Source organism: Protobothrops mucrosquamatus, unplaced genomic scaffold (genome assembly GCF_001527695.2).
Source record: "Protobothrops mucrosquamatus isolate PMUCROS unplaced genomic scaffold, P.Mucros_1.0 scaffold3205, whole genome shotgun sequence".
Taxonomy (NCBI): domain Eukaryota; kingdom Metazoa; phylum Chordata; class Lepidosauria; order Squamata; family Viperidae; genus Protobothrops; species Protobothrops mucrosquamatus.
Window position 1 is genome coordinate 41,635 of NW_015389203.1, and position 26,484 is coordinate 68,118.

Here is a 26,484-nt window from a genome sequence, read left to right on the forward strand (position 1 = left end):
TATTATTATTATTATTATTATTATTATTATTATTATTATTATTATTATTATTATTATTATTATTATTATTTGTCTGAGTTCAGAATGAAGCAGTGACGGCCTAGTGTGTACTTAGGTGAAAGATAATCGGGTATAGGGATGTTGACTAAATTGGGGGGGGGGATTCAAGGAGAAAGGTAATGGAAAACAACCTGCCAATTATTACTAAGAAAGCTGTATCATGTGCTCACAAAATCACCAAGAAATGCGTTTGACTTGGAGCCTTCCTCCCACTTTTTTTTATGGATGCTTTTGTTCTTTTAAACTATTTATTATTGGAAGAAAATTCCCAGTGAAAAAATTCTCAATTACATCTCGAGTCTTTATTAGAAAGGCTAGAAAAATCAATGTTGTAATTTTTTTTGAAAAATATGATATGGTTCTTTTAATTTTATTAAGAGAAAGTGGATTAGGCTCCACGATAGTTTAAGCTATATTTTGAGACTATAAAATGCCACGACTATTATTTACGCTGTAATAGATTAAATAATAAGCCCTCTACGGATAGTTAAGAATATTGCCCTTTTTCCTGGGAAAGAGAAGATTTGAATGCGGGCAAGATTTGAATGGATGAGTTTCCTCCGCGCTCTACCGAACAGAACCCGCTTGTCGCGCGTCCCTAGCAACAATTTGCGCGGGATCTTTTTGTCTTTGAACGTCGTGGAAACCCCACCCCTCAGAACTGGTTGGGTTATCGAACTGTCGGCTTCTAGTTCCGTCGCGTTGCTTGGCTCCTCATGTAACTGGGTAGGCATTCCCCGCCTACTTGGCTCGGACTGAACACTTCTCCCCTCGGGCAGGCAGTTGGGTAAGTTATTCCGCAGGAGTAGAGGCGTTCTGATGACTCCGGGGGGGGGGGGGGGGGGGAACTCTTCTATGGTTTGTTTTTAGCAATCAAAGAAAATCTCGTATGATACAATGAAAGGGATCCTATCAGCATATGTGTAGCGAGCTGCTCCATCTAAGTTTAGCAGCCACCAGAGCAGCCGCAAGAGGCACCCTGCCATCTCCTGCGCCTGTCGGGGAGCCTTCTGGTGTAACTAACCACCAGTTGCACTCGAAANGGAAACCCCACCCCTCAGAACTGGTTGGGTTATCGAACTGTCGGCTTCTAGTTCCGTCGCGTTGCTTGGCTCCTCATGTAACTGGGTAGGCATTCCCCGCCTACTTGGCTCGGACTGAACACTTCTCCCCTCGGGCAGGCAGTTGGGTAAGTTATTCCGCAGGAGTAGAGGCGTTCTGATGACTCCGGGGGGGGGGGGGAGGAGGGAACTCTTCTATGGTTTGTTTTTAGCAATCAAAGAAAATCTCGTATGATACAATGAAAGGGATCCTATCAGCATATGTGTAGCGAGCTGCTCCTTCTAAGTTTAGCAGCCACCAGAGCAGCCGCAAGAGGCACCCTGCCATCTCCTGCGCCTGTCGGGGAGCCTTCTGGTGTAACTAACCACCAGTTGCACTCGAAAACAGTTCCAATTGTGTTAGTGTTTTCCTGACGGAAGTTGTCCAATTGCTCCTCGGGGTCTTCCCCTTTGTCAGGTTAGTAGAAACTAGTTGAGATGCCAAATGCATCACCTCTGTGCCATTCTCCGTCTCTTTCCAGATTGTAACTATCTTTGAAGTCATTGCCCCGCTATGCATTCCTGGCTGGGAAATGGGGTCCCTGCCCCACTACAAATGCCTGGCTGGGATGCTTAGAAAATGAATACCAATTTAGTAATGAATTTTGTGCTAAGTTGCAATTAACCTGAACGCGTGCTTTCTTTGTCCTCTGACATTATACAGCCTGCAGTGAATGATATTTTCAGGCATATCTTAATTCTTCTTTTCCTGCGGTTTTGTATTCTGCTACGCTTACTATTTTTCTCATTTTCTTTTCCTGAAAAGTGCCACAAGCACCACATTTGCTTGCTATTTTGGCAATTCAACTCTACTAGTAGTCTCCTTTTTATAAATACTTCAGAATCTTGCTGATTTGAAAGAATATGTCCAGTCCTAGATATAACATGCTGTTCTGTTTCAGAGCCTGGAGTTTCTGTGAAGAACTTCCTGTAGTTCACCTACAAGCATGACAGATAAGGAGTTTATAACTTCTAAAGAAATCATTTCAGGCCCCTCTGTCTCTGTGACTGAGCCTGGGATCTGTGAAGAACTGAGCAAATCTTTTCCCTGGACAAATAAGAAAAGGAAGAGTTGGCTTTCAAGGCTGTGTAAGAAAAAAGCATCTTTGTCAGGTGATTGATTACTTTGCCTAGCAACAAATATAAATCAATTGTTAATTAAAGAGAAGAATAACTACTGAACAGAAGATATTCTTAGCAGATTTTTCTGGAGAAAGAAAATAACAGTGGTTGGGAAAAGACTGAAGGATTATAAATACAGTAGAAAACTCTTCTGGATTCTTTCTAAACTTCTATGAATAATGCTATAGTTCAATTATGCATTAAATGCCTTGTCTAAAGCACTTCAAAGGAATGGAAACTAGAGAATATAAGAAATTGAGTGTAAATAGATCTGAAGGAGATAGGCAATTTAGAAACAGGAAATGTAAACCAACAAGCAAATAACTATTTTAAAATCACAGATGTATTGATAGTGTTTTTTGGCGGTCCTGTTATTTTTGTCTGCTTAAGGCAGGCATGTCAAACTGCCGGTCCGTGGGCCGGATACGTCACGCCGAAACTGCGCCCACCCCATTGCCGGCAATGGGGAAAAAGTCGCGATATGTCATGCAATGTCACGTGACGTGAATTTGACATGCCTGGTTTAAGGTATTAACTGAGGCAAACATTTCTTGCTAAACTGTTTCTACCTAATTTATGTCTGAACAATGTTTTCCTATCATTTTGTTTTTAATAACGTTGATACTTTGCAAAATTGTCTTGAAAGCTGTAATTCTACTATTTGTGCATCTATGCTTTTTTCTTTTTGTTCTTAGAAAATGGATGGAATTCCTACTGCTTATCTTCATTAGCTGCCCGGAATATTTGCACTGGCAAACTTCATAGCTCTTGGGATCATTTGGAAAATGATTCCCTTTGTTGTTCCATATGCAGCACCTCTTCTTGTTCTCTCTTAAATGCACTGACTTGGGGAGAATCCATTCAGGCACTGTCAAGTAGTATCCGTAACCCAAACAAAGCTATCTTCACTGTGGATGTTAGAACAACTGAGGTACTAAATGGATTTGCTTAATGTCACGTGTATATATACAGGTTCCATAGACATGAAATTCTCTTGTATTTACAGAATGTATTGTACCACAATCATTTGAATAATTCCCAATTTTTATTAGGGATTTTTGTACACAAATTTTATTAGGAATAAAATTTTATTAGGAATAAAATTTGTGGGAAAAGATTAAAAAAAAAGCACATATTTTATGGTCTCATTGTACAATACTGATTTAATTATACTGTAGAATGTATAATTAGGGGCAGAAAATATTAGATCTTATTTCATACTTCCCAAAGGACACTTTGTAAATCTTATAGATTTCTATGATATACAAGATATATTAAGGATTTTTCCCCCATCAATATTAAGTGTAACCATTAGAAAGTTCTCTTTGGAAAAGCAGTTAGAGAAGGTTTCATATATTTAATTTTGGAACAGAGGATCTGTTACAAATCCATTTTGAAAATGGAATAAGATCCATGTCAATTTTTATTTCTTCAATAATAGGTATTTTGGAGTAATTTGTGCCACATTTATAACTAGCTCTGTACAAAAATTGAAACTAAAATGGGGCTAGTTTTACTTTGTTAATAACTATATTTGGCATGCCACTTCATTGTTAAAAGCCAATTAAGTATTTTTACCAAAATGCTACTGCCTGGATTTAACACCCATAAAATTGCAGTTGTCTGATTACTCATTTGTTAGCATTTGCTGGTTATTTAAGCTTGTAGTACCTACTGAAGACATGTTTGTAAACAAAACTTCAATGATATGTTAAGGAGTACTGATTTTTAATTTTATAAATAAACCATCTGAGCAAAATAGAGTAGGCTAAAAATTCTGTGACTTGATTCACATATTACGCTACACAGTTGACTTGGGCTTAGTATATGCAACAAATTCATCCAATTATTATTAGTTCAATAAACAAGCGATATTTAGATATGTGAACATAGATGTACATGATAAAGCAATAATTACTGTTCATCTCATGATATATTTTGTACTCTAGCTAGAAACTATTAAGATTATGTTCATGTTACCCGTAGTTAACAGTGATTAATTCAGCCCAATTCATCTGAAATACTGGACCATGAACTAAACAAATCATGAACTAAAATTAGGCTGACACAACAGGCTAAACTAGAACATAGTTTTAATTTATTTTAAAAACTATTGTACATGCTAATGATTTATTTAATATCACATTTATCAATTACTGTTACTTTTGAATAAACAAAGAACTAATCTTAAGGTTCCTAATTGTTATTGCTTGTACCTGACTTAATTCACATTATACTTCTCTAATAAATTTGAAGTGGGATAATATTACTGATGATAGTTTGTAGATTTATAGTGATAATTATTGTGAATTTATGAATCTTTAATTTAAAACAGTGGTTCTCAAATTGGTCCACAGATCCCTGGGGGCTGTGATGTCACAGGGAGTCCACGAAATCTTGAAAAAATGCTATAATATGGAAATAATTTGCTACTATTTGCTTCTGGAATAGTTTTGCCTTATCAAACTAATGTACTGTATCTGTATTCCTTGGAGGTCCCCTATCCAAATATAAAGAAAGCCCAACTATGCTTAGTTTCAAAGTCCACCAGAAGAGAATTTTTCTTGTTTGTTTTTTTTAGATTCTAGTTGCAAATGATAAAGCCTGCAAGATTCTTGGATATAGTGCCCAGGAAATGATTGGACGGAAATTATCTGAAATGATTTCAAAATCCAACTGGGATATTGTAGAAGCTCTGAAAAAAGGATATACTGATCTTGAAGAACATGGACCAGTAATTCCAGGAACAGTGGTGCGTGATTTCAATTAAATATCTTATACCAGAAATATGCTTATCAGTATTTCAATTGCTTTTCTATCACAGAAGCCTTAGGAATCTACAGTAATCCTGTTTGTTTCAATATAGATTTGCCTATGTTCAGATTTATTGTTGAAGAATTTAAAGGTTTGACATTTAAACTTCTAAAGCTATAATAGAAGTAAAACAATGTGATGGCTTTATATATACATCAGGCATGTAGTAAAGATAATGTGCCTTTCTTTAGTATTTCTCTGTCGTGCTAGAAAAGTCTGAATGTGCTTAAATATACTGTACATAGGTGTCCTGCCAGCACTAGTATTGCGCTGAGCGTCCCACCGGTGCTAACACCGCGCTGAGCATCCTGGCATTAGCGCCACCCTGCCCCGAGTGTCCCACTAGTGCTAGCGCCACCCCATTCCAAGAGTCCTGCCAGCACTAGTGCCACCCTGAGCATCCCTCTGACACTAGCGCTGTGCTGAGCATCCCACCAGCGCTAGCGTCACCCTATTTGTGGCATTCGCATTCATGTGGCCCTGTTTGTGCATGCGCTCACACACGGCCCATTTGTGCATGCACACACACGCGTAACAGTGCCTTCCTCCCTTTCCGGGCCGCCAAACCAAAAAGGTTGGGGACCTCTGATCTAGACTGTTAACAAATATATCATACCCTCAGAATTAGCTATATTAAATAATTATTTTTAAATAATGTGATCCTTTTTGATAAAGAAGCATGAGTAGTTCATAAGAAAAACAAACCTTTTTTAATCTTTCTCTACTGATGACAATCAGACAGAATTGGCTTGTTCTGTTTTTCTGCATTTCACTGTGAACATTAAATTCCCTAGTTATTCTATAGCAGATCAAATTGCTTTTAAAAATAGTGCTACCAAGCGAGTTGAAAAGCTGGCTATTTTGTTGAGAATTTCACATACACATAGAGCTACATTTGCTTTGATATATTAGTCAGAAATGTAAGATGTGAACTGTGTCCCTAGAAAACCAATAAAAATTCTTGTGGCATCTGAAGGACATACTTGTTGCATAAACTTTCCACAATAAGAGGAATTTGTCTCTGACTTGTGTACTATATGCAGTAAGAGATATAATAGAAATTGGTCGATCTGGAAATCTTTGCTTTATTTTATGCCAACTAATATGCCTAAAATATTCAGTCCTGTTCATCCTGCTTACTCAAAAATAAATCTCCCTGGATTCTATACATTTATTCTTGACCTTTAAACAAAGCACTAATCTTAAGGTTCCTAATTGTTATTGCTTGTACCTGACTTAATTCACATTATACTTGCTTCTCTGATAAATTTGAAGTGGGAAAATATTACTGATGATAGTTTGTAGATTTGTAGTGATAATTATTGTGAATTTATGTATCTTTAATTTAAAACGGTGTTTCTCAAATTGGTCTACGGATCCCTGGGGGACTGTGATGTCACAGGGGGTCCAGGAAGTCTTGAAGAAATGCTATAATATAAATCATAAGTCTTGGTTATCTGTATCCACAAAAGGTATTTAAAGGGGGTCCATGGTGAGGAAAAGATTGAGAACCATTGACTTAAAATATTCAAAAACTGATATTCAAATATGTACAATTTTGATATAATTCCTTGCAGGATATGTCTTAAATCATCTACAGGATATAAATATCATAACTCAAGCATCTTAAATCTTGGATAGCCATGGCAAACTTTTATATACAAAGTTAATTATGGTGTAGTCATCTGGAAATAAAACTGTTTTGATAAAACTTGCTAAAGTAATTTTCATATAATTAATGACAATTCATATCTACAAATATCAGTGCATATATTCATTAACATTAAATATGGATGAAGTATAGAAACGCATTCTAAAAGACAGTGCTTCCAGACGGCCTGTATAAACCTGCAATTTAGAAAGCTAACATGTATTTTATCACCAGGTAGATGCCATTTCCCAAAACAACGAAAAGATTCCTGTCACTATATGGACAAAAAAAATCAAAGGCCATTGCAGTCAGTACTGTGTTGTTGTTTTGGAGCCTGTGGAAAGACTCTCTGCTTCCGTTTTCTTCAAAACTAATGTGAGTAAACCACAAAATAATTGAATGGAAATTACAGAAACAAGCTTGCCCCTTAATATGGATGTCAAACCTCATGTTAGCAACTTTATAAAAGAAAAAAAAACAGGAATGTGCTTAGTTGTCTTATAATTGTACACAAGAACCATTGTTCCTGAAATAGTGCAGTGGAACTGAAATTCTTTAAATAAATGATTTGATAGCTATACAGCTATCTTGATGTTTGTTGATGTGAAGCAGTTGTAACAAATATGTCTATGATTCATGGAAGTAAATGAGACTTTTTTCTTTAAATGTTATTATTGCCCTCTTCTAGAAAGGCATGATATAAATATTTTAAGTAAAATTACTGTAAAAATTAGACATTGCAGGATATAGAATCAGTATGGAAGTTCATCTGTCCCAAAGTAGTTTTTCTGGGCTCTATCCCCTAAATCAACAGCCCAACTATATTGTGTTTGATCATTTTAATACTGCTATAAAATCAGTGCTTTAGAACTGAATGCCTAGCAATTATAATACAAATTATGTTGAACTCTCATATTAAGGGAGAAATTACTTCTTGTGACCCCCTTTTTGCTCACCTTCATGGATATTCATCATCAGAAGATGTGATTGGTCACTACATAAAAGATTTGATACCTTCTATCCAACTTCCTGCACCTGGGAAAAAAATTCCAAAGGTACCATTAAGTTTATTATAGACAATTATTGCCTTGAATGAATAAATGAATGAAAGAATGGAATGATTTTTACATAAAATAATGTTTGGGTTAACTTCAACTATATAGTAATTTGAAACCTTTACTCTTCATTTTCTAGCCTTTGTCAATGGAAATTTTAGTAGCTTAGATTTGCATTGTTATATGATTATAGCTTTCTTCTTTCAGAATATCAAAATTCAGAGATCTGTTGGCCGATCAAGGGAAGGAACAACATTCCCTCTCAGCTTGAAACTGAAAGTAAATCCTCCTGTTGATGAAGTTATTTCAGTATCAGATGACCCTCCACCAGCTATGGATACTGAAGCTTTGGAAAACAGCACATCTTTACCAATAGATTGTTGCTTCTGTGCTACCATCTGGGTGTTCACAACTATCAGTGGATTGGTAACCATTCAGGCAGATGGCACAATTTATGGGATTAACAATACGTTTTCCCTAATGCTTTTTGGTTATGAGAAGAAAGAACTATTAGGCAAGGTAAAAATCTTATATTTCTCTACAGAAAAAGTTTTTGTAAAGTACAGTCTTTCCTAGAAGGATATTCTCTTCAAAAATATATTTAGCTTCAATTACCAGGTTTCTAGTATTTCATATTATCCATTGTCTGATCCCATGGTGTTTGGAATTTCTACAAATTAGAGTCCAATTCATTTGAGGGCCATCAAATTGGGAAACTGATTAGTGCTGATAAATATTGGGGATTTTGACAGGCCTTTAATTGCAGAGCAGGGATCCCGAACGTCTGGGTCACCGACTTGCTACCGATCCATGGCCTATTAGGAACCAGTCATACAGCTGGAAGTGAGCAATGCGTGAGTGAGCGAAACCAAAACCATGCCCCCCCCCCCGGTCGGTGGAAAAATTATCTTCCATGAAACCAGTCCCTGGTGCCAAAAAGGTTGGGGACCGCTGATTTAGAGCAGTTCATTCTTGAGCACTCTAAAAAAATTTTTTTACAATCATGGCCAGAGATTGATGAGCTATATAGGTAGATAAGATCTGAGAGTTTAAGATTGGGAAAGACTGTTTTTGATACCAGGTATCTGGTAATTAAATTACCAGAAATATTTTATTCATTTTAGTTAAAGGATGGGAAACTTCACTTTTAAGTTTCCAGCAGCAAGTTGCATTTTACAGTAGCACTCTATGTACATCTTTGTTTTTTTTTAAAAAAAATAAAAAATTGGTTACTATTAATTGCCACAGAAAAAGAGAAAAGGGATGACTTTTATAATTTCTCATTTTCTATTATAGAATATTACATTCTTGATTCCTGGATTTTACAAGAACATGGATAAGACTGATTCTTCTGTGCAACTCCCACAATCTAGAGAAAGCTATGTGAATGCAGAAAACACGAATTCCTCTGAAGGAATGCAGAAGGATGGATGTGCTATTGGGAAAGGTAAATTTTATTCACAGATAACATTGTTCACCCAAAATAATGTTTTCAATAGATTGTGCTTGGCATCAGATTTTATAATGGTAGGATGTTAACATACTGTATTCAGAACATATAAATTAATAATACTGGGATTTAACTTAGTCATGGCTATGTTCTATTGATTTCAGGGCATCTAATCTAATTTAATCTATAAATAATCCACAATTCAACTTCCTAGTTTTTATTTTATTTCTCTAAGGCAAATCCATTTATAAAAAGATTTTTTTTCATATGGAGACTGATTTGTAGTTGCACTCTTGATATTGGGAACTGTCATCAGTATTAGAATTAGAGTATATCTTTGAGATATATAGTGCAGGGTGATTGTCAGTGAGCTCTAATTGCATTAAAAGACAATTCTGACTAAAAATATAGGATTCAGTATTGTTATATAGAATAGATTACAGATAGTTCTCAACTTACAACCATTTGTTTAGTCACCATTTGAAATTATGACGGCAATGAAAAAAGGGATATATAACCTTTTTTCACATAGCCATTGCAACATCCCCAATTCCCCATGGTCATGTGATCAAAATTCAGACGCTTGGCAACTGGCATGTATCTATGACTTGCAGTGTCCTAGGGTCATGTGATCACCTTTTGCAACCTTCTGACAAGCAAAGCCAATGGGGAAGTTAAAAACCATGTTACTAACTTAACTGTAGTGATTCAACTTAACAACTGTGGCAAAAAAGGTCAAATGGGTCAAAATCCCCTTACCTGAAATTTTAGGCTCAATTGTGGTGGTAAGTAAATGACTACCTGTACAAAGAAGGAGATTATTTAAATTTACATCCCCAATGGAACCAGGTTACAGAGAATTATGTAGGAGAATTCTGAGAATTGTATATCTGGACTTAATTAGAAAAAGTTGACACGAAGTAACGTGGGTTTCACATTTACTAGTTTTCAGGATTTTATTTGTAATGCAAACAAATATAAATCAGATCATCTATTACATAGCTGCAACATTTCTAATGTTGACTCCAGTGTTGGAGCATTCACAACTTCTGGAGGCAAGCGATTCCACTGATGCTAACTGTCAGGAAATTTCTTCTTAGTTCTAGGTTACTTCTCTCCTTGATTAGTTTCCATCCGTTGCTTCTTGTCCTGCTCTCAGGTGCTTTGGAGAATAGCTTGACTCTCTCTTCGCTGTGGCAACCCCTGAGATATTGGAACACTGCTATCATGTCATCCCTAGTCCTTCTCTGTGTGTGTTATGTGTGTGTTATGTATGTGTACACTTTGAGAGCAAGCAACTAAATTTCATTTTTAATGTGCGCCATTGTTCCCACAGTAAAAAATGACAATAAAGGTCTGTCTGTCTGTCTATCTATCTTCATTAAACTAGATATACCCAATTCCAGCAACTATTCTGTTTTAGCCTCCAGTCCCCTGATCATCTTTGTTGTTCTTCTCTGCACTGTCTCAACATCTTTTTTACATCATGATGACCAAAACTGGATGCAATATTCCATGTGTGGCCTTACCAAGGCATTATAAAGTAGTATTAACACTTCACGTGATCTTGATTCTATCCCTCTGTTAATGTAGCCTAGCACTGTGTTGGCCTTTTTGGCAGCTGCAGCACACTGCTGGCTCATATTTAAGTGATTGTCCATTAGGACTCCAAGATCCCTCTCACAGTTACTGCTATTAAGCGAGGTACCACCTATATTGTACCTGTGCATTTGGTTTTTCTTGCCTAAATGTAGAACCTTACTTTTTTCACCATTGAATTTCATTCCAATGTTCAAGTCCGTCAAGATCATTCTATATCTTAAGCCTATCTTCTGGAGTGTTGGTTATTTTATTTATTTNACACACAACAATTCCCCTATAAAAGCCAATTAAAAACCAAATATTTGTAGCTGTGACATTATTAAAATCATTAAAAATTATCCCTATTTAAAATTCACCCTAGGTCAGTCCCGCTTGCTGAAAAAGCCATGTCTTGAGGGCGCGGCGGAAGGTTAGGAGATCCGGGATTGTCCGGATCTCGGGGGGTAGCTCGTTCCAGCTTGGTGTCGTCTACATATTTGATGAGTTCCCCATCTATCCCCTCATCCAAATAATTGATGAAGATGTTGAAGAGTCCTGAGCCTAAAACAGAGCCTTGGGATATCCCACTGCATACTTTCCTCCATGTAGTCCATTGAGGACTACACATTGAGTGCAGTTGGTCAGCCAGTTATGAATCCATCTGGTGGTGTGCTGTCTAACCCACATTTGTCTATCTTATCAAGTAGTAGGTTGTGGTCAAATGCCTTACTGAAGTCCAAGTAAATTATATCCACAGTATTCCTCTGGTCCACTAATTTTGTCACCTGGTCAAAGAATGCAATAAGATTTGTCTGGCATGATCTGTTTTTTACAAACCCATGTTGGCTTTTGGTAATGACTTTGTTTGCCTCTTAACTGTTCGCTGATTCATTGTTTATCTTTTCCAGAATCTTCCCAGGTATTGAGGTCAGGCTGATAGGTCTGTAGTTTCTTGGATCTGTTTTTTTCTTCTTCCTTTTTTGAAGATGGGAACTACATCAGCTCTTTTCCAATCCTCTGGTATTTCCCCGGTGCTCCAGGATCCTTGAAAGATATAGTTCAGTGGTTCTGAGATCACATCTGCCTGTTCCTTCAGAACCTTTGGATGCACTTCATCTGGTCCTGGTGATTTGAACTCATTTAGGGTGGACAGGTGCTCTCTTACCATTTTCTTGCCTATTTTGACTTGTATTCCTAATCTGTTTTTTATGGTACTTTTTTTGATAGGTTGGACAGTTTTTTCCCCCCTCTGTATAAAGATGGGTGCAAAAAACCAGTTAAGTAGTTGTGCTTTCGCCCTGTTGCTTGTCACCTTGCCACTTTCTCCCACTAATGGACCAATTTACTTGACTTTTTTCTTATTTTTTACATGTTGAAAGGAGCTTTTTTTTTTTGTTATTTTTGACTTTCGTCTCAAACCTTAGTTCATTTTGAGCCTTAGCTTTCCTCACTTCATTTTTGCAGGCTTGGGCTATTTGCTGACATTCTGCCTTAGTTATATGCCGCTCTTTCCACTTTTTATATTATTGTTATTACACTTATTTAATATTTCTATTAATTTATATATTAATTATAATATATTATTATAAAATAAATAAGATAAATAAAAAATAAACCTTGTTTGGCTTAAAACATAAGATTTTCTTGGGAAATTATTTACCCAAGTTGGAATGCATGTCATGAATAGCTTTCAAACTTCCTTCCTAAATTTAAATTGCATTATAAATACTTAAGTGTTTAATTGTCATTATTACCCGTGCCATATTTCACATGTAAAGTGGCATTGGAGCCTCTTGGGGCATATTTTGCTGAAAGGATTATTGCCCATACTGTTTTCTTCTGATGCAGTCACCCGTTCATTCTTTGTTGGAGACATGGATTTGCCAGATCTGAAGGAACAACAAGAATTAGGGAGGAATGGAGCTGAGCTTCCACCTAAAAAGGAAATCCAGCGGGAAAGTTTGGGAAATGTGTCCTGTGCTCTGCTGCCTCCTGCAGTGGTATCTGCATCCCTAATTAGGTAGGTTTCATATGCACGAGTCTGTTTTACTGTTCCCATGCTGGAAAAGTTATATCATAGGATGGAAGGAGTGGGAGATTCAGCCTCTTTAAATAACAAAGGTAGAGAGTTTAATATTACAGGAAAAGCAGTCTAGTAGCAATGGTTGTTGTTCAATGGCTAAGTTGCGTTTGACTCTTTGACCCCATGGAGGGTCTTATCTTTCACTGTCTCCTGCACTTGCCCAAATTCATGTTCATTGTGTCGATGACACTATTTAACTGTCTCATCTTCTGCCATCCCCTTCTCCTTTTGTCTTCAGTCTTTCCCAACATCAGAATCTTTTGTCCTTCCAAAGAACAATCAGGGTTGATTTCCTTTAGAATTGACTGATTTGATCTCCTTGAAGAACAAGGGACTCTCAAGAGTCTTCTCCAACACCACAATTTGAAAGCATCAGTTCTTCAGCGCTCAGCCTTCCTTATGGTCCAACTCTCACAGCCATACATTACTACTGGGAAAACCATAGCTTTGACTATGTGGACCCTTGTTGGCAAGGTGATGTCTCTGCTTTTAATATGCTGTCTAGCTTTGCCATAGCTTTCCTCCCAAGGATGTAACATCTTTTAATTTCATGGCTTAAGTCACCCTGAGGCTCTTTGGTTTCTCTTCACTTTCTGCCATTAGAATGGTATTGTCTGCATATCTGAGATTGTTGATATTTCTCCCAGCAATCTTAATTCCAGCTTGTGATTCATCTGGCCCAGCTTTTTGCATGATGTACTCTGCATATAATTGAAACCTGCTGAAACCTAGCTTGAGCTGGGGTGGTGCAGTGGTTAGAATGCAATAGTGCAGGCTAATTCTACTGACTGCCAGCTGCCAGCAGTTTGGCAGTTTGATTCTCACCTGCTCAAGGTTGATTCAGTCTTCCATCCTTCCGAGGTCGGTAAAATGAGGACCCAGATTGTTGGGGGCAATATGCTGACTCTGTAAACCATTTAGAGAGGGCTGTAAAGTACTATGAAGTGGTATATAAGTCTAAGTGCTATTGCTATAGTACGCTCTTAAGCATGACTTTGCTAGCGTGTGAAATGAGTGCAATTGTACAGTAGTTTCAACATTCTTTGGTATTGCTCTTCTTTGATAATAAACTCATCAATCCTATTTTCTAGATTGTTAATAAAATGTTGAGTAATACTGGTCCTAAAACAGATCTCCCTGAGATCATTGGTTCCTACTTTCAAATACAGTATTGAGCTATTAATGCTGTCTCTCTGAGTATAGTTAGCCAAACTTACTATAGTGCCATACAAATTATACTTTAATAGTTTGCAGAATCATTTCAAAGAAAGAATACAAATAAATTATGCGAGAACACAGTGAGAAAGATATTGGGTTCTTCAACATAATAAAAGAATCTTTTTTTTTGCAGCAGAAACCATATACCTAGCAATAATGTGCTAGCTACTAACGAAGCTGTATCTTCTGAGAATCTATATTGTGAAGATGGTATTGAAAAAGAGACTGGAAAATCTGCTATCCACCAGATGAATGAACTACATTCTCTAAAACAGAATCATTCAGAATCAAATGTATTAGATGATAGAAGTAAAGTAAATAATTGCCTTTCCAGAAATACTTATGACCTAATTCAGGAAGAAAATGATAATTTGAATATACAGGATTCTACTTCACTGCAAGACATGAAGTACCAGCCTTCCACAATAAGAAGAGGAAGGAAAAATTCTCTCCTGGGCAGTGAGACATTTGATAAAAATTTATTAAAAGCTGAATTACAACTTGAGGCAAATGTGCCTTGTGAAGCTGTTCATGGTTCATTTGGAACTCCATCACCGGATGAGCCAAAGGACGATGTAGCATCTAATTCAACGCAAAGCCATGAAATTCCACACAGAACTCTAATGAATAGAACCATTAGCTTAGCTTTTGAGAATAATTCCTTAGAAAGTTCAACTATTGATTCTTCAGTTTTCCTGCCTGCAAAAAAGAGCAATAGTCTTCCTGTACATGGAGGATCATCAAAACTTTATGATGCCTCTATAATTATGGGAAGTGAGAATGTGGGTAGTAACCATTCTGTTTGCTGTGGAATGATGAATCTGGGGATTAGTGAAGAGGTGAGATCTGACCCATGTGCTGCCTTTGGACCAATAAAACTTTCCTTCTTAGATGCGAAAAATCTCATCCAGTCCCTGGATCAGGCAAATGATATTACAAGTGATCAGTTGGAGTTTCTGTTGAATGGTAGCTCTCCATCAGCCAGTCAGAAGAACTTGTTTGTTAATAAGTCTTCTGAGTACTTTGACAGTGATTTCTCTATACTTTGTACTTCAAAACTTGAAAGTGCTGTACCAACTTTGAGGGATGATCTAGAAATTAATTCACTAAAAAGTAATGTTGAATCTCAAGAAGATTTCCTGGCATTAAAGCAGCCGCATTTGGCACAGATAACATCAACTCCTGTAAAACTAGAAAATGTGCTATCTCCAACAACTTTGAACACTGAAATACTAGAAGGCAGCTATACTGGTAACTGCTACCACCGAGATGGTTCCCGACTCAGTAAGTTAGAAGCAATTGTAACTGCTCTCTCTCTCCCTGGTCTTTAATAAATATTGTTTAGAAAGCTACAGGGAATGGGAGTTTATTATGAAAGGGATGGATATTGAATACCAAAGAAAATTTATGAACAGACTATCTAACTATACTAAATATTAATCTGATTTTGTTAATTTCTCTTGGTTGATAGCATTCCTTGCTTCCTTCCTTATAGACCAATCATAGTATACTCTTGAGTATCATACCTAAACAGATACTACAACTGGATTAAGAACAATACATAAACAGATATAATCTAAAATCCCTAATCATAGTTAACAACATTCCAGCTATAGATTTTCTTTTGTTGGTAGGTATAAAATAAATATAGCTTTATAGCTTTTGGAAAACACAAGATCCTAGGGGGGCAATCTAAATTTCTGGTGGGATGCTGGAGAAAGCTTTTGCAAGAATTTGGCTATCTGCCTACCCTTAGACAAAATTCCAACCTTGCCTTATTTTTATGAAATTTATATTTATAATATTTTGAGCTGATTAGTTATTAATGATCTTGACTCACAGCATTGAACAAATTTCAAGGTGTTTTGAAAGTCAAAGTTAGCCTTTCCTACCAGGTAGTTTCCAATATGCGTTGACTGAGAATTTTAACAGTTACTGTCCCAGGAACTCTAGATCATGCAATATTCAGAAAAGCTGATTAAAGCCATAACTTATTTTAGAATAATATTGTTGAGTATGAATTTGAGCAGCGTAGTGGCCTAGTGGTGAAGACACTTGCTTCCTACTCAGAAGGCTGGGAGTTCAATCCTAAGTAGCCGCAGATGTTTCTCTCCTAAGGTCCAAAGAAAAAAATATCTGCTGTGAATTCCATGTAGGCATCAAGAAAGGCATCTGGTCAGTAAACTCTCAGCTCCATCCAGTTGCCCTGACTCTACCCCAAATTAAGAATCTCATTCTCAGGTAAGTGTTGTACTTCTTTTCTTTATCTCGTTTTATATGTTTTATGTGTTTTTATCTTGGTTAATAATTTTTCAGGCATACTCTTTGAAGTGAAACGTGTGGAATTACATGATCCGGCTGCTCTATTTTGTATTTGGGTTATGAGAGACTTTTTTCAAAGCCAGAAACAAGCAGCAGCAAAGACACAAATACTTCTTTCTAGCTTGGCCAGTTCCTGCCAAACATTAGATGAAGTCTCAGCTGTTAATTTGTCAGAAGTAAGTATATTGAGTTCTATATAATCATCCTATAGTTTTTCTTAGTGTTGGCCCAGCCAACCCTACTCACTGCTGATTTCTGGGAGATGAAGTCCACATATCTTCATTATAAGGAATTCTTGTTTAACCGATAGTAGGAATAAAATTTTGAGTGAAACCTACGAGGTATGATTAAATCATCCAATAGGAAATTATTGCTATAGTCTAAAAAGGGCAGGGACCTTGGAACTACATTTTAATGCTAGTGTTTATGCTGAAAAACCTTCCCTGGCATTCCCCAGAATGGATTATTTAGCTCCTCCTCTAATTCTTAATTTATGGCTCATAAACATCTCTTGCCCCCTCTGTTGACCTTTTTTTCTTTTTCTTTTAAGGAGTTGTTTCTTTAGTCATTGTTTTAATGAATAATGTACCATGTTTGAGTTTCTGTTTGTGTTCACAAAACACTTTTGTATTGTCAATTGCGGAAAACCCAGACTGTCCTAATTATTATATATTGGAATAGGCAGATATCCTAATGATCTGAGTATGTATGCCACTGGTACTATGGTGAGCAATAAAACAGCTGCAATCTGTAAGGCTCCTCTACTTTAGATAAGTGGCTAAGATAAATCTGAAATGTAGTGTATTGCAATAAGAGGTCAGTGCTTTTTCCTTGACCACTGGGGTTTTGGCCAAAACTCAGCGCCTGAAAAGATGAAATTCAGACCACCAGATGGCAGTGCACGCCAGGGAATATGCCCTGCTTAATGTGACATTGATTTGCCTAGGCCCTAGTCCTTCACTGATAATCCAATTAACTTTCACATCTGTTAAACTGTTAAAATCCTCTAATTAGGGTCAGGTCCCAAGAGTTTGTTGGGAGGATTAATTTGTTTGAAAAAAACTAAAGTTTCTGCAATTAGTTGCTCAATATCTCAGCAAGATGAGGACAGCCATTCTATAAGTGAGGTATGTTATAGTGCAGTGTTTCTCAACCTTGACAATTTTAAGGCATGTGGACTTCAACTCCCAGAATTCCACAGCCAGCATTGCTGGCTGTGGAATTCTGGGAGTTGAAGTCCACATGCCTTAAAATTGTCAAGGTTAAGAAACACTGTTATAGTGGCTGCAGTAGTACCATCATTACTATAAAAAACAATGGTCTCTTGAGATTTGGCCATTGGTCCTGGATGATGTTTTTGTTTTAAAACAATAACACAATACAAATTTCTTCTTTGAAAAGTTTCAGAAAAGTTGCCTTTTGCAACAGACATAAAATGCATTTCCATTTCCTTGTGCATATATATTTTTTTTGGGGGGGGGAGGGTAGATTTAGTTCTCTTTGGAAAGAAACATAGGAACTCAGAAGATAGGAAACTCAGAGCATTTATATAATATTTTGGTTTCTTTGCAAAGATACTGCTCTGCACAATATATGGAGACAGTCTAACCTTCCTGAAATGTTATATATATTTACCACATCAGATTCCCAATGTTGTAACCCTCAGAAGTGCCTTACTGAATTCAAAATGAGCTCTTTTCCCATTATCTATGTAACATGCCATGATTGCATTGATTTTTCCCTATTTTTGATTCTCCCTGTACTCCTCCCCAACACACACACACATGCACACACGCACATAGAGTTATGTATCTGGAATTTTTAATAGAAGAATAATCTCAACTCACCCTTTCAGAACATTCATCAGTATTCTAGGCATTTCTTGGCAGTTTTGCACAATTTGCAAGAAATCTCTAATAAAAGCAGACAGAATTGGATGATAATTTTGACAAATACAAGGTGTTGCCATTTTAACTAATAACTGAAACTGCCACATTTGCAGGATTACTAGGTATCTGGTAAAATTGGAGCATGTTTGGTTAGTCTTTGGATGGTTTTAAATAGTATCTACATTATTTATTTATTTATTAGATTGATGCTCTGCTTCCAGGAGCATCCTCTTGAGTTTAGGGTAATAATTGAATTTATTTCAAAATTAATTAGTGATTTCAAATACAGAAATAGCTCAAAAATATCAACAATTTCAGGACAGCTACAGCTTAAAGATTATTTTAATATATTTCCACATTTTTCCTTCTTTTTCTCTTCTTTTGGTTGTAACAGTTCACTAAACTGTTATGATGTTGCATCAATTCTTTTTTTGCTACAGTTAATCAAAACCACACCCTTATTTGAGAATTCACGAAGAGCCGAAGAATTAGAAAGACTGAAAGCTTGTGAAGGAGGCTATGCAGAGAAATATGATACTCTTACTTTTATTGGAAAAGGAGCTTTTGGGTTTGTCTGGGCAGCAAAGTGCAAAATGAACCAAAAAGAGGTAAAAAAGCTATTCACTTAAAATTGGTAGTCATGTTAGTATTAGCTGCTTGCCATTGTGCATTATGTTATTTTATGTGTTCTGTGCATTATTAAGAAATATCTTTCTTTTATATTCTGGATGAATACGGATAGTCCTTACTTACTGACCACTTGTTCTATGGCCATTTGAAGTTATGACAGTGCTGAAAAAATAACCAATTTACAACCAATTGCTACCTGTGTAGCATTCCACAGTCAAATGATAATTGAAGAAGAGATTTGAGCAGAATAAGCAGGCATATTCTGTCGCCCTGCCTATTTAACTTATATGCAGAGCACATTATGAGAAAGGCAGAGCTAGATGAATCAAAAGTTGGAATTAAGATTGCCGGGAGAAATATCAACAACCTAAGATATGCAGATGATACCACTCTAATGGCAGAAAGTGAAGAGGAATTAAAGAGCCTCTTGATGCGGGTGAAGAAGAAGAGTGCAAAAGTTGGCTTGAAACTCAACATTAAGAAAACCAAGATCATGGCATCCGGCCCTCTCAATTCCTGGCATATAGATGGGGAAGAAATGGAGGTAGTGACAGATTTTATCTTCCTGGGCTCCAACATCACCACAGATGGGGACTGCAGCCAAGAAATTAAAAGACGCTTGCTCCTGGGGAGGAAAGCTATGGCAAATCTAGAGAGCATACTAAAAAGCAGAGACATCACCCTGCCAACAAAAGTACGTATAGTCAAGGCCATGTTTTCCCAGTTGCAATGTATGGCTGTGAAAGTTGGACCATGAGAAAGGCTGAGCGCAAAAGAATTGAGGCCTTTGAACTATGGTGCTGGAGAAGAGTCCTGTAAGTCCCCTGGACTGCAAGGCGATCAAACCGGTCAGTCCTAGAGGAGATCAACCCTGACTGCTCTTTAGAAAGCCAGATCCTGAAGTTGAAACTCAAATACTTTGGCCACCTAATGAGAAGGAAGGACTCACTGGAGAAGAGCCTAATTCTGGGAAAGATTGAGGGCAATAGAAGAAGGGGACAACAGAGAATGAGGTGGGTGAATGGAGTCACTGAAGCAGTAGGCGTGAGCTTAAATGGGCTCCAGAAGATGATAGAGGACAGGAAGGCCTGGAGGAACGTTGTCCATGGGGTCGCAATGGATTGGACACGACTTCGCAACTAACAACAACAACAAAGCAGGCATATAATAAGGAATACATATCAAAAGCCATGAGTGCCTTTGACACAGCTAGTGTATTCTTCATTGTGTGTCTGATTACTCTTATCATAAACCTGGTTGTAACTTTGAATGGTCGCTGAATGATGAGTAAGTGACGATTACTTGTATTTTGTTTGCAAAATGAAGAAAAAGTATCCTTTGTTTCGTTATGGTCAGAGCTTTAGTTCAGAGGTAGACAAGTAAATTTGATCTGATTGAAAAAAAATCTAAAATGAAAAATAGTCCTGAAGGTGGTTTTCTAAAAGGCAATTGGACCTTCTTGTGTTTTTTTTTCTTGAAAACGGTTTGCTTCTCAAATAAGAAACTTCTTCAGTTTTCAGCTTCTTGAATGAGAAGCAAAACATTTTCAAGGAAAAAACCCAACAAAGTCCAGTTGCCCTTTGGAAAAGCACCACTGGGCAACCATGAGCTGGATGATTGAGAATCCATAGACAAAATGGAAAATAGTATTTTCTTCCATAGGTGATAAGTTGTGATGGATAAATCTGATCTTTACAGTAGAGCAAGAGATTTAGGATTCCAAGTTATCTAATAATTGTCACAGTAAAAAGCCTGCTCTTTTTAAATTAGTGCATTTTATTGAAGGACTTTTTAGGTAGGAGATGGGAGAAGCTTTATATATGACTGAGAGCTTCGTGGAAACAAATTCTTAGATTAAGTTTATGCTCAAAGGTATCACTTTTTTCATTCTAAAAAAGCTAAATGACTTTGCGAGCCACTGTTGTGAATTTGATTCCAAGATTAACCTTAGGAGCCACATTAAAGTTAATATTTTAGATATATACCGGAGCTTGGCACAAAAGATAATCTGATGAATATGGCATTTGATTCTGATGATTGTATACATATATGCTTCAAGTAGCAACTTCACAGTGCTACTGATAGAATAAACCTTTTTTCCATAGAGTCAGTGGATTTGAATTTATTTCTCAGTGAGATTTTTCATTTTTTTCCCTAATAGTGTCTGGACTAGTATAACTTCTGAGCATGTTATTTGCAGCTTACGTTTGTGCCACAGACAGCCTGAAAAACTCCCATTGCAGACTCATTAAGAAAAATGAAAAAGAATAATAAATACTGTCTGATTGAAACAGTATATATATGGGCACTAAACATCAGTAAAATAAAAATCTAAAATGAAATTTAAAAAATAGAAAAGATTTGCAATTTGAACAAACAGCAGATTTCTTTTAAAGAAAGTGGAAATAATTGTAATTATTAAAACAATATCTTATCATGAAAAGAAAATTGAGCAATATTGAGAAATATTCAGAGGAGCAGATCTTTAGAAATATGTGGCATCTTCACTTTTCTTACACTTGTCTAAGAACAAATATTGGGAGTTACTGCATTAGTATTTGGACCAGTGAGTTTATGTTAGAATGTTTATGCTAACTTTTATAAGCTGCAGTGTCTGCAGGTGATGAATCTTACATTGATTTAAACCAGTGTTTCCCAACTTTGGTAATGTATGTATGGACTTCAACTCCTAGAATTCTGAGCAATGGCCATGTTGACTAAGGAATTCTGCCTACTGAAACCTACACCTCAAGAAATTTCCAAAATTGGGAAATGCTGATTTAAATCTAAATATTCAATATGTCTAAATAATGAAGTGAAAACATGAACTAGTAAATGCCTACTCAGATAGCATTGCTTATCTTTTTAACAAAGCAAGTCAAATTCAGTTGACCAATTTCTGTTAAATCACTGAATTATTGGGAGGAAAAAGTAATGCATGTACAAAAGCCCTTCCCATGCCATCATGATATGTGATTCACTCTAGAATTCTTTAAGCAAAACGATAAATATAAAATACATGCCTGTTTGAACTGCCATTGCACATCTTAAGTATATTTTTAAAACTCTGCTTTATTCTTTCACTAACAGATATAGACAAAAAGTTTAACTTCTTCCTATCCTGCCCCATCCAAATTTGGTCTAATTATTCTTTTGCATTTTATCATTCATAGGTCGTAGTGAAATTCATTTGGAAAGGAAGGGTATTAGACTACTGCTGGGTGGAGGATCCTGACCTAGGGACAGTTACTCAGGAGATTGCTATTCTGAAGAAACTTCAACATCCCAATATTATCGAGGTATAGTAGACCTGTTAAGCAGATATATAAAATATAACTTCAGGAATTAAGCCCCTTGTACTAGTATATGTGAAACCATTTTATTTGATCTTAATGGATGATATGTTAGAATATAGCAAATTTCCAAACATGGAAATTCAAGTATTGGATTGTTGAGGGAAAAGTCTTCATCAGGGTCCAATCCAAGCCGGGAATAAACAACATGGCAATTGCTTTAGAAAGAAGGTTGTAGTTTATTGAAGAGAAGAGCCAGACAGAAAGATGGCTCTGGAAGAAAAAAGTGAACACATGTAATAGTGAATCTCGTGCCGCCGCTAGCCTCGATGCGACCTTTGTGCCGGCGCTAGCAGCCCCATTTACAGAGCACATATGCTCGCAGCCCATTTATGCATATGCACACGCAGCTACATTTGGGTGTGTATGCATGCGTGCATAAATATGTCTGCCCCTCCCTTTCCCATATGTCCCTCCCTCTCCCACCTGGCCACCAACCCAGAAAATTTGGTGACTCCTGCACTAAACAAATTGTTTTAAGTTGAGGACTACCTGTACTCTAGCCCTTTTCTTACTGACTTTAGGAAGCTATAAAAAACTGAATTATTCTAGACAGCATTTTCATGATCCTGTATCTTAATTTTTTATGTCACTTTTATTATTTCGCTCTTATTTAGTATGACTTATGTTGGCATTCTGTGTAATAACTAAACTGTCATTTCATTGTATTTATTGTAAACTGCTGAGAGTGTATTGAATACAGCAGGATATTGGTCCAAAAATAAATTAATATAATTAAATCCAGTAAATAAACAAAAGTAGCTTGTTTATTCCTTTTGAAGTGAGAATGGTCCGGTGGGATACAAAATTTGTGGGTGGGTTTTGAAAGTTGTTCACAGTACATTCTTTGACACTAGGTACTAGATATTTTTGAGAACCAGCAGTTTTTTCAGCTGGTGATGGAGAAGCATGGAACTGGTCTAGATCTCTTCACATTCATTGATAATCAACCTGATTTGGACGAACCTTTGGCAAGTTACATATTCCGGCAGGTGAGTCTTAGGTAAAGTGCAATCTGCTGTAAGAGCTGATAAAAGGTAAAAAAAATGTTATCCAGGTACAAATTTCAAGCAGACGCCAAGGAGTTAATTTCCTCTTCTTATATCCCTAGTCTTGATCTGAGATATCTGTGATATTTTATAAAGGAACATCACAAAGTTTCTAATAGTGCTGTGATGTTGCTTCTTGCATATGTGTCTTTTGGTCTGTATTCCAAAGTACATTCTATATGTGGTCTGACCTCTAAGCTTACTCATGGAAAAATAAAAGGAATGAATGCTTAAGGTGAAATATATATATATATATATATATATATATATATATATATACATACACACACATATCAAATTTTAATAAAAACCTGTTTTCACTATTACAATATGTTTTTCTATATATATATATTATAAGGTGTGTTTTTTTGGAAATAAAAAATATATCTGAGTTAATGTGCTATGGCTGTGGTAGCGAACCTATGGCACGCGTGCCACAGGTGGCATGCAGAACCCTCTCTGGGCACGTGCGCCATCGCCCCAGTCCTTGGCCTTTAGCTGGGTTTTATAAAACCTTTTCGTTTTAGGCCTCCGCCACCATGCACAAAAAAAAAAAAGTTCAATCAATCAATTTCAACTTCTTGCGGAAAAAAAAGATCTTGCAAAGTTGGAATTGATTGATTGAACTTTTTAGTCCCACCCAGTCTGCCGTTACGACCGCAGCCATGCCCACCCAATGGCCCACCTCCACCTAATGGGCCACGCCTACCCGGCACCCGACAATACATAAGTGGGTTTTGGGTTGCAGTTTGGGCACTCGGTCTCTAAAAGGTTCGCCATCACTGTGCTATGGTATTGTTGAATGAGTTATGTAAGAAAAGGTGGTGACATTAAAATAAAAATCATATCTAGGAAATCTGTAATTTTGTACCTTAGAGTCACTAATGCTGTTGAAAGACTAGGTGTCATATTGACCAACAAGAAAAAAAGATGGAAAAGCAAGAGACTTATGTATAAATGGGGTGGGGGTGGGGGTAGAAGTTATTTGTTATTGTTGCAAATAAAACAAGAGAAGATATTGGTTACTACTCTTCTTGTTTGCTATAACTTCTTTATATAGGTCCCAGTAGTCTCTCCCTTTGGTAAGTCTCTCCCTTTGGTAAAGAATTGATCTCTGTGATGTACTTTTCTCCACACTAGAACTGCTGCACCAAAAGTAGAGGCAATAATTGCTCTTGCTTAAATGAAGAAATATTATGAGATCTGCATTTATGGATTATACAGTAGTAAATATTTAATACTGGAAAAGAGGGAACCTGTCTGGTGTAGTAGTTAAGGTACTGGCTTAAAAACCAGGAGATATAGGCCTCTCTTAGGATGAAAAGTGGCTGGGTGACTTCAGGCCAGTCACTCTCTTTCAACCCAATCTACGTTACAGAGTTGCTGAAGGGAAGATAGGAGGCAGAAATATTAAGCATGTTTGATAGCTTGAGTTGACCAAAATATATAAGAAAGGTGGAATAAAACTAATGGAAATAATAATAAATGAATGAATGTTTAGCCAGAATGAGAAAACTTTGATTATTATATAAACAGAAGAGGCACTACCACACTCATGTTCCTCATGGAATTATTCTAATGAAAATTTTGTATGAAATATTGCTTCTAGTAATACATAAAACAGTATTGACAATTTTGAATTTTAATCACTATAGAAGCAGGATTAAAATGAAATGTGAATTTCATATTCTCTTAATTACATGTCTTTTTCAAGGCAAAAAACTAATAAGATTTTAAGCAGAACATGTAATTATTTCTTTGGTTAGAGTTAGTTTATTATCTGGAGTGGATGCTATTCTGATCTCATCTTATCTGTGCATCAGCTCGTATCTGCAGTGAACTATCTTCGCTCGAGGAACATTCTTCACAGAGATATAAAAGATGAGAACATCATAATTGCTGAAGATTTCACAATCAAGCTAATAGACTTTGGCTCAGCTGCTTATTTGGAACCTGGCAAAATGTTCTATACTTTTTGTGGGACAATTGAGTATTGCTCTCCAGAAGTGCTATCAGGCAATCCGTATGTAGGATTTTGAAATAACATTTATGTTTCAATAGAGTACATTAGTCTGATTTAGGGGAGAGGCTGTACATGAACTCCAAAATTCACATAGGGAAAGACCATGGAAGAGTTTTTATCATATTTAGAATTAAGAAAATGATCTATGAATATGCTGTCAAGCTATCAACCAAGCTAAATAAAAATCTAGGAAATTTTTATGATATCCAGGTTCAGTCAAACTGGGAAATCATAGCGAATATTAATCCACAATTTTAAATGCATTTAACTCATTGGGGGTTTTAAGCTGCTAATTATAATTTCCTAGCCTGAAGAACATGATAATGTGTGATTTGTGGCAGATTTCTTGGTTATACCCAGCATGCTTATTAAATTGAAATGTTACTGAAATATAACATGTCTTTTTAATTTTGAATCCCCCTCATTTTTGGGAAACATATGTAACCCCTAATCAAATCTATTCTCAATAATAAAGAAAGCTTTAGGAAAAAAGATGAGAAAGGACAGAACAACATGGAAAGAAGGAATTATTTCTGGGTACTACTTTTTAAGTAGTTTCTTTTGTTTGTAATAAGAAGAGAACAGGATAGAATAGAATAGAATTCTTTATTGGCCAAATGTGATTGGACACATAAGGAATTTGAATAATTTTGCCTGTTAAACTCAATGAGCTTAACTATTTAATTTTCTATAGATACTCAGGACCAGAATTGGAAATGTGGTCACTAGGTATCACCCTTTATACCATAGTCTTTGGAGAAAATCCTTTTTGTGAGCTTGAAGAAACAATAGATGCTGTACTACGACCTCCTTACAGTGTGTCAGTTGGTGAGTAGTTCACTAATGTATTTACAAATTATAAATCAAAGGAAAAGAAAGACGTTTTTCAGCAATTTATAGAAAAACTGAACCCGTCACCCTCGTAAGAGGAGGGAATCCTTGTTGCTTAATACCTGTCATACATTTCAAGAAATAGGACTCCCAGAAGTTTCTACAAAATTCACTGGGGACATCAGGGTAGTATTATAGAGGGTTAAGATGAAAATAGTATTGGTCACCCTTTGGGGTGACTTATCTGGATTTA

The 26,484-nt window shown here is 36.5% G+C and overlaps 1 protein-coding gene across 1 annotated transcript; it reads left to right on the forward strand.

Annotated features, from left to right (window-relative positions):
• Positions 1-2,107: 2,107 nt before the first annotated feature.
• Positions 2,108-26,228, forward strand: PASK (PAS domain containing serine/threonine kinase; the record flags this gene model as incomplete). The annotated part of the gene is given in 15 exon segments (XM_015826629.1): positions 2,108-2,273; positions 2,978-3,213; positions 4,864-5,034; positions 6,982-7,122; positions 7,668-7,802; positions 8,010-8,321; positions 9,099-9,249; positions 12,682-12,853; positions 14,268-15,418; positions 16,451-16,632; positions 18,786-18,953; positions 22,149-22,274; positions 23,186-23,320; positions 25,201-25,400; positions 26,095-26,228. Coding segments are annotated over 15 exon segments (3,580 nt in total), but the record flags the coding sequence as incomplete, so codon positions are not given.
• Between the last annotated feature and the right edge of the window lie 256 nt (positions 26,229-26,484).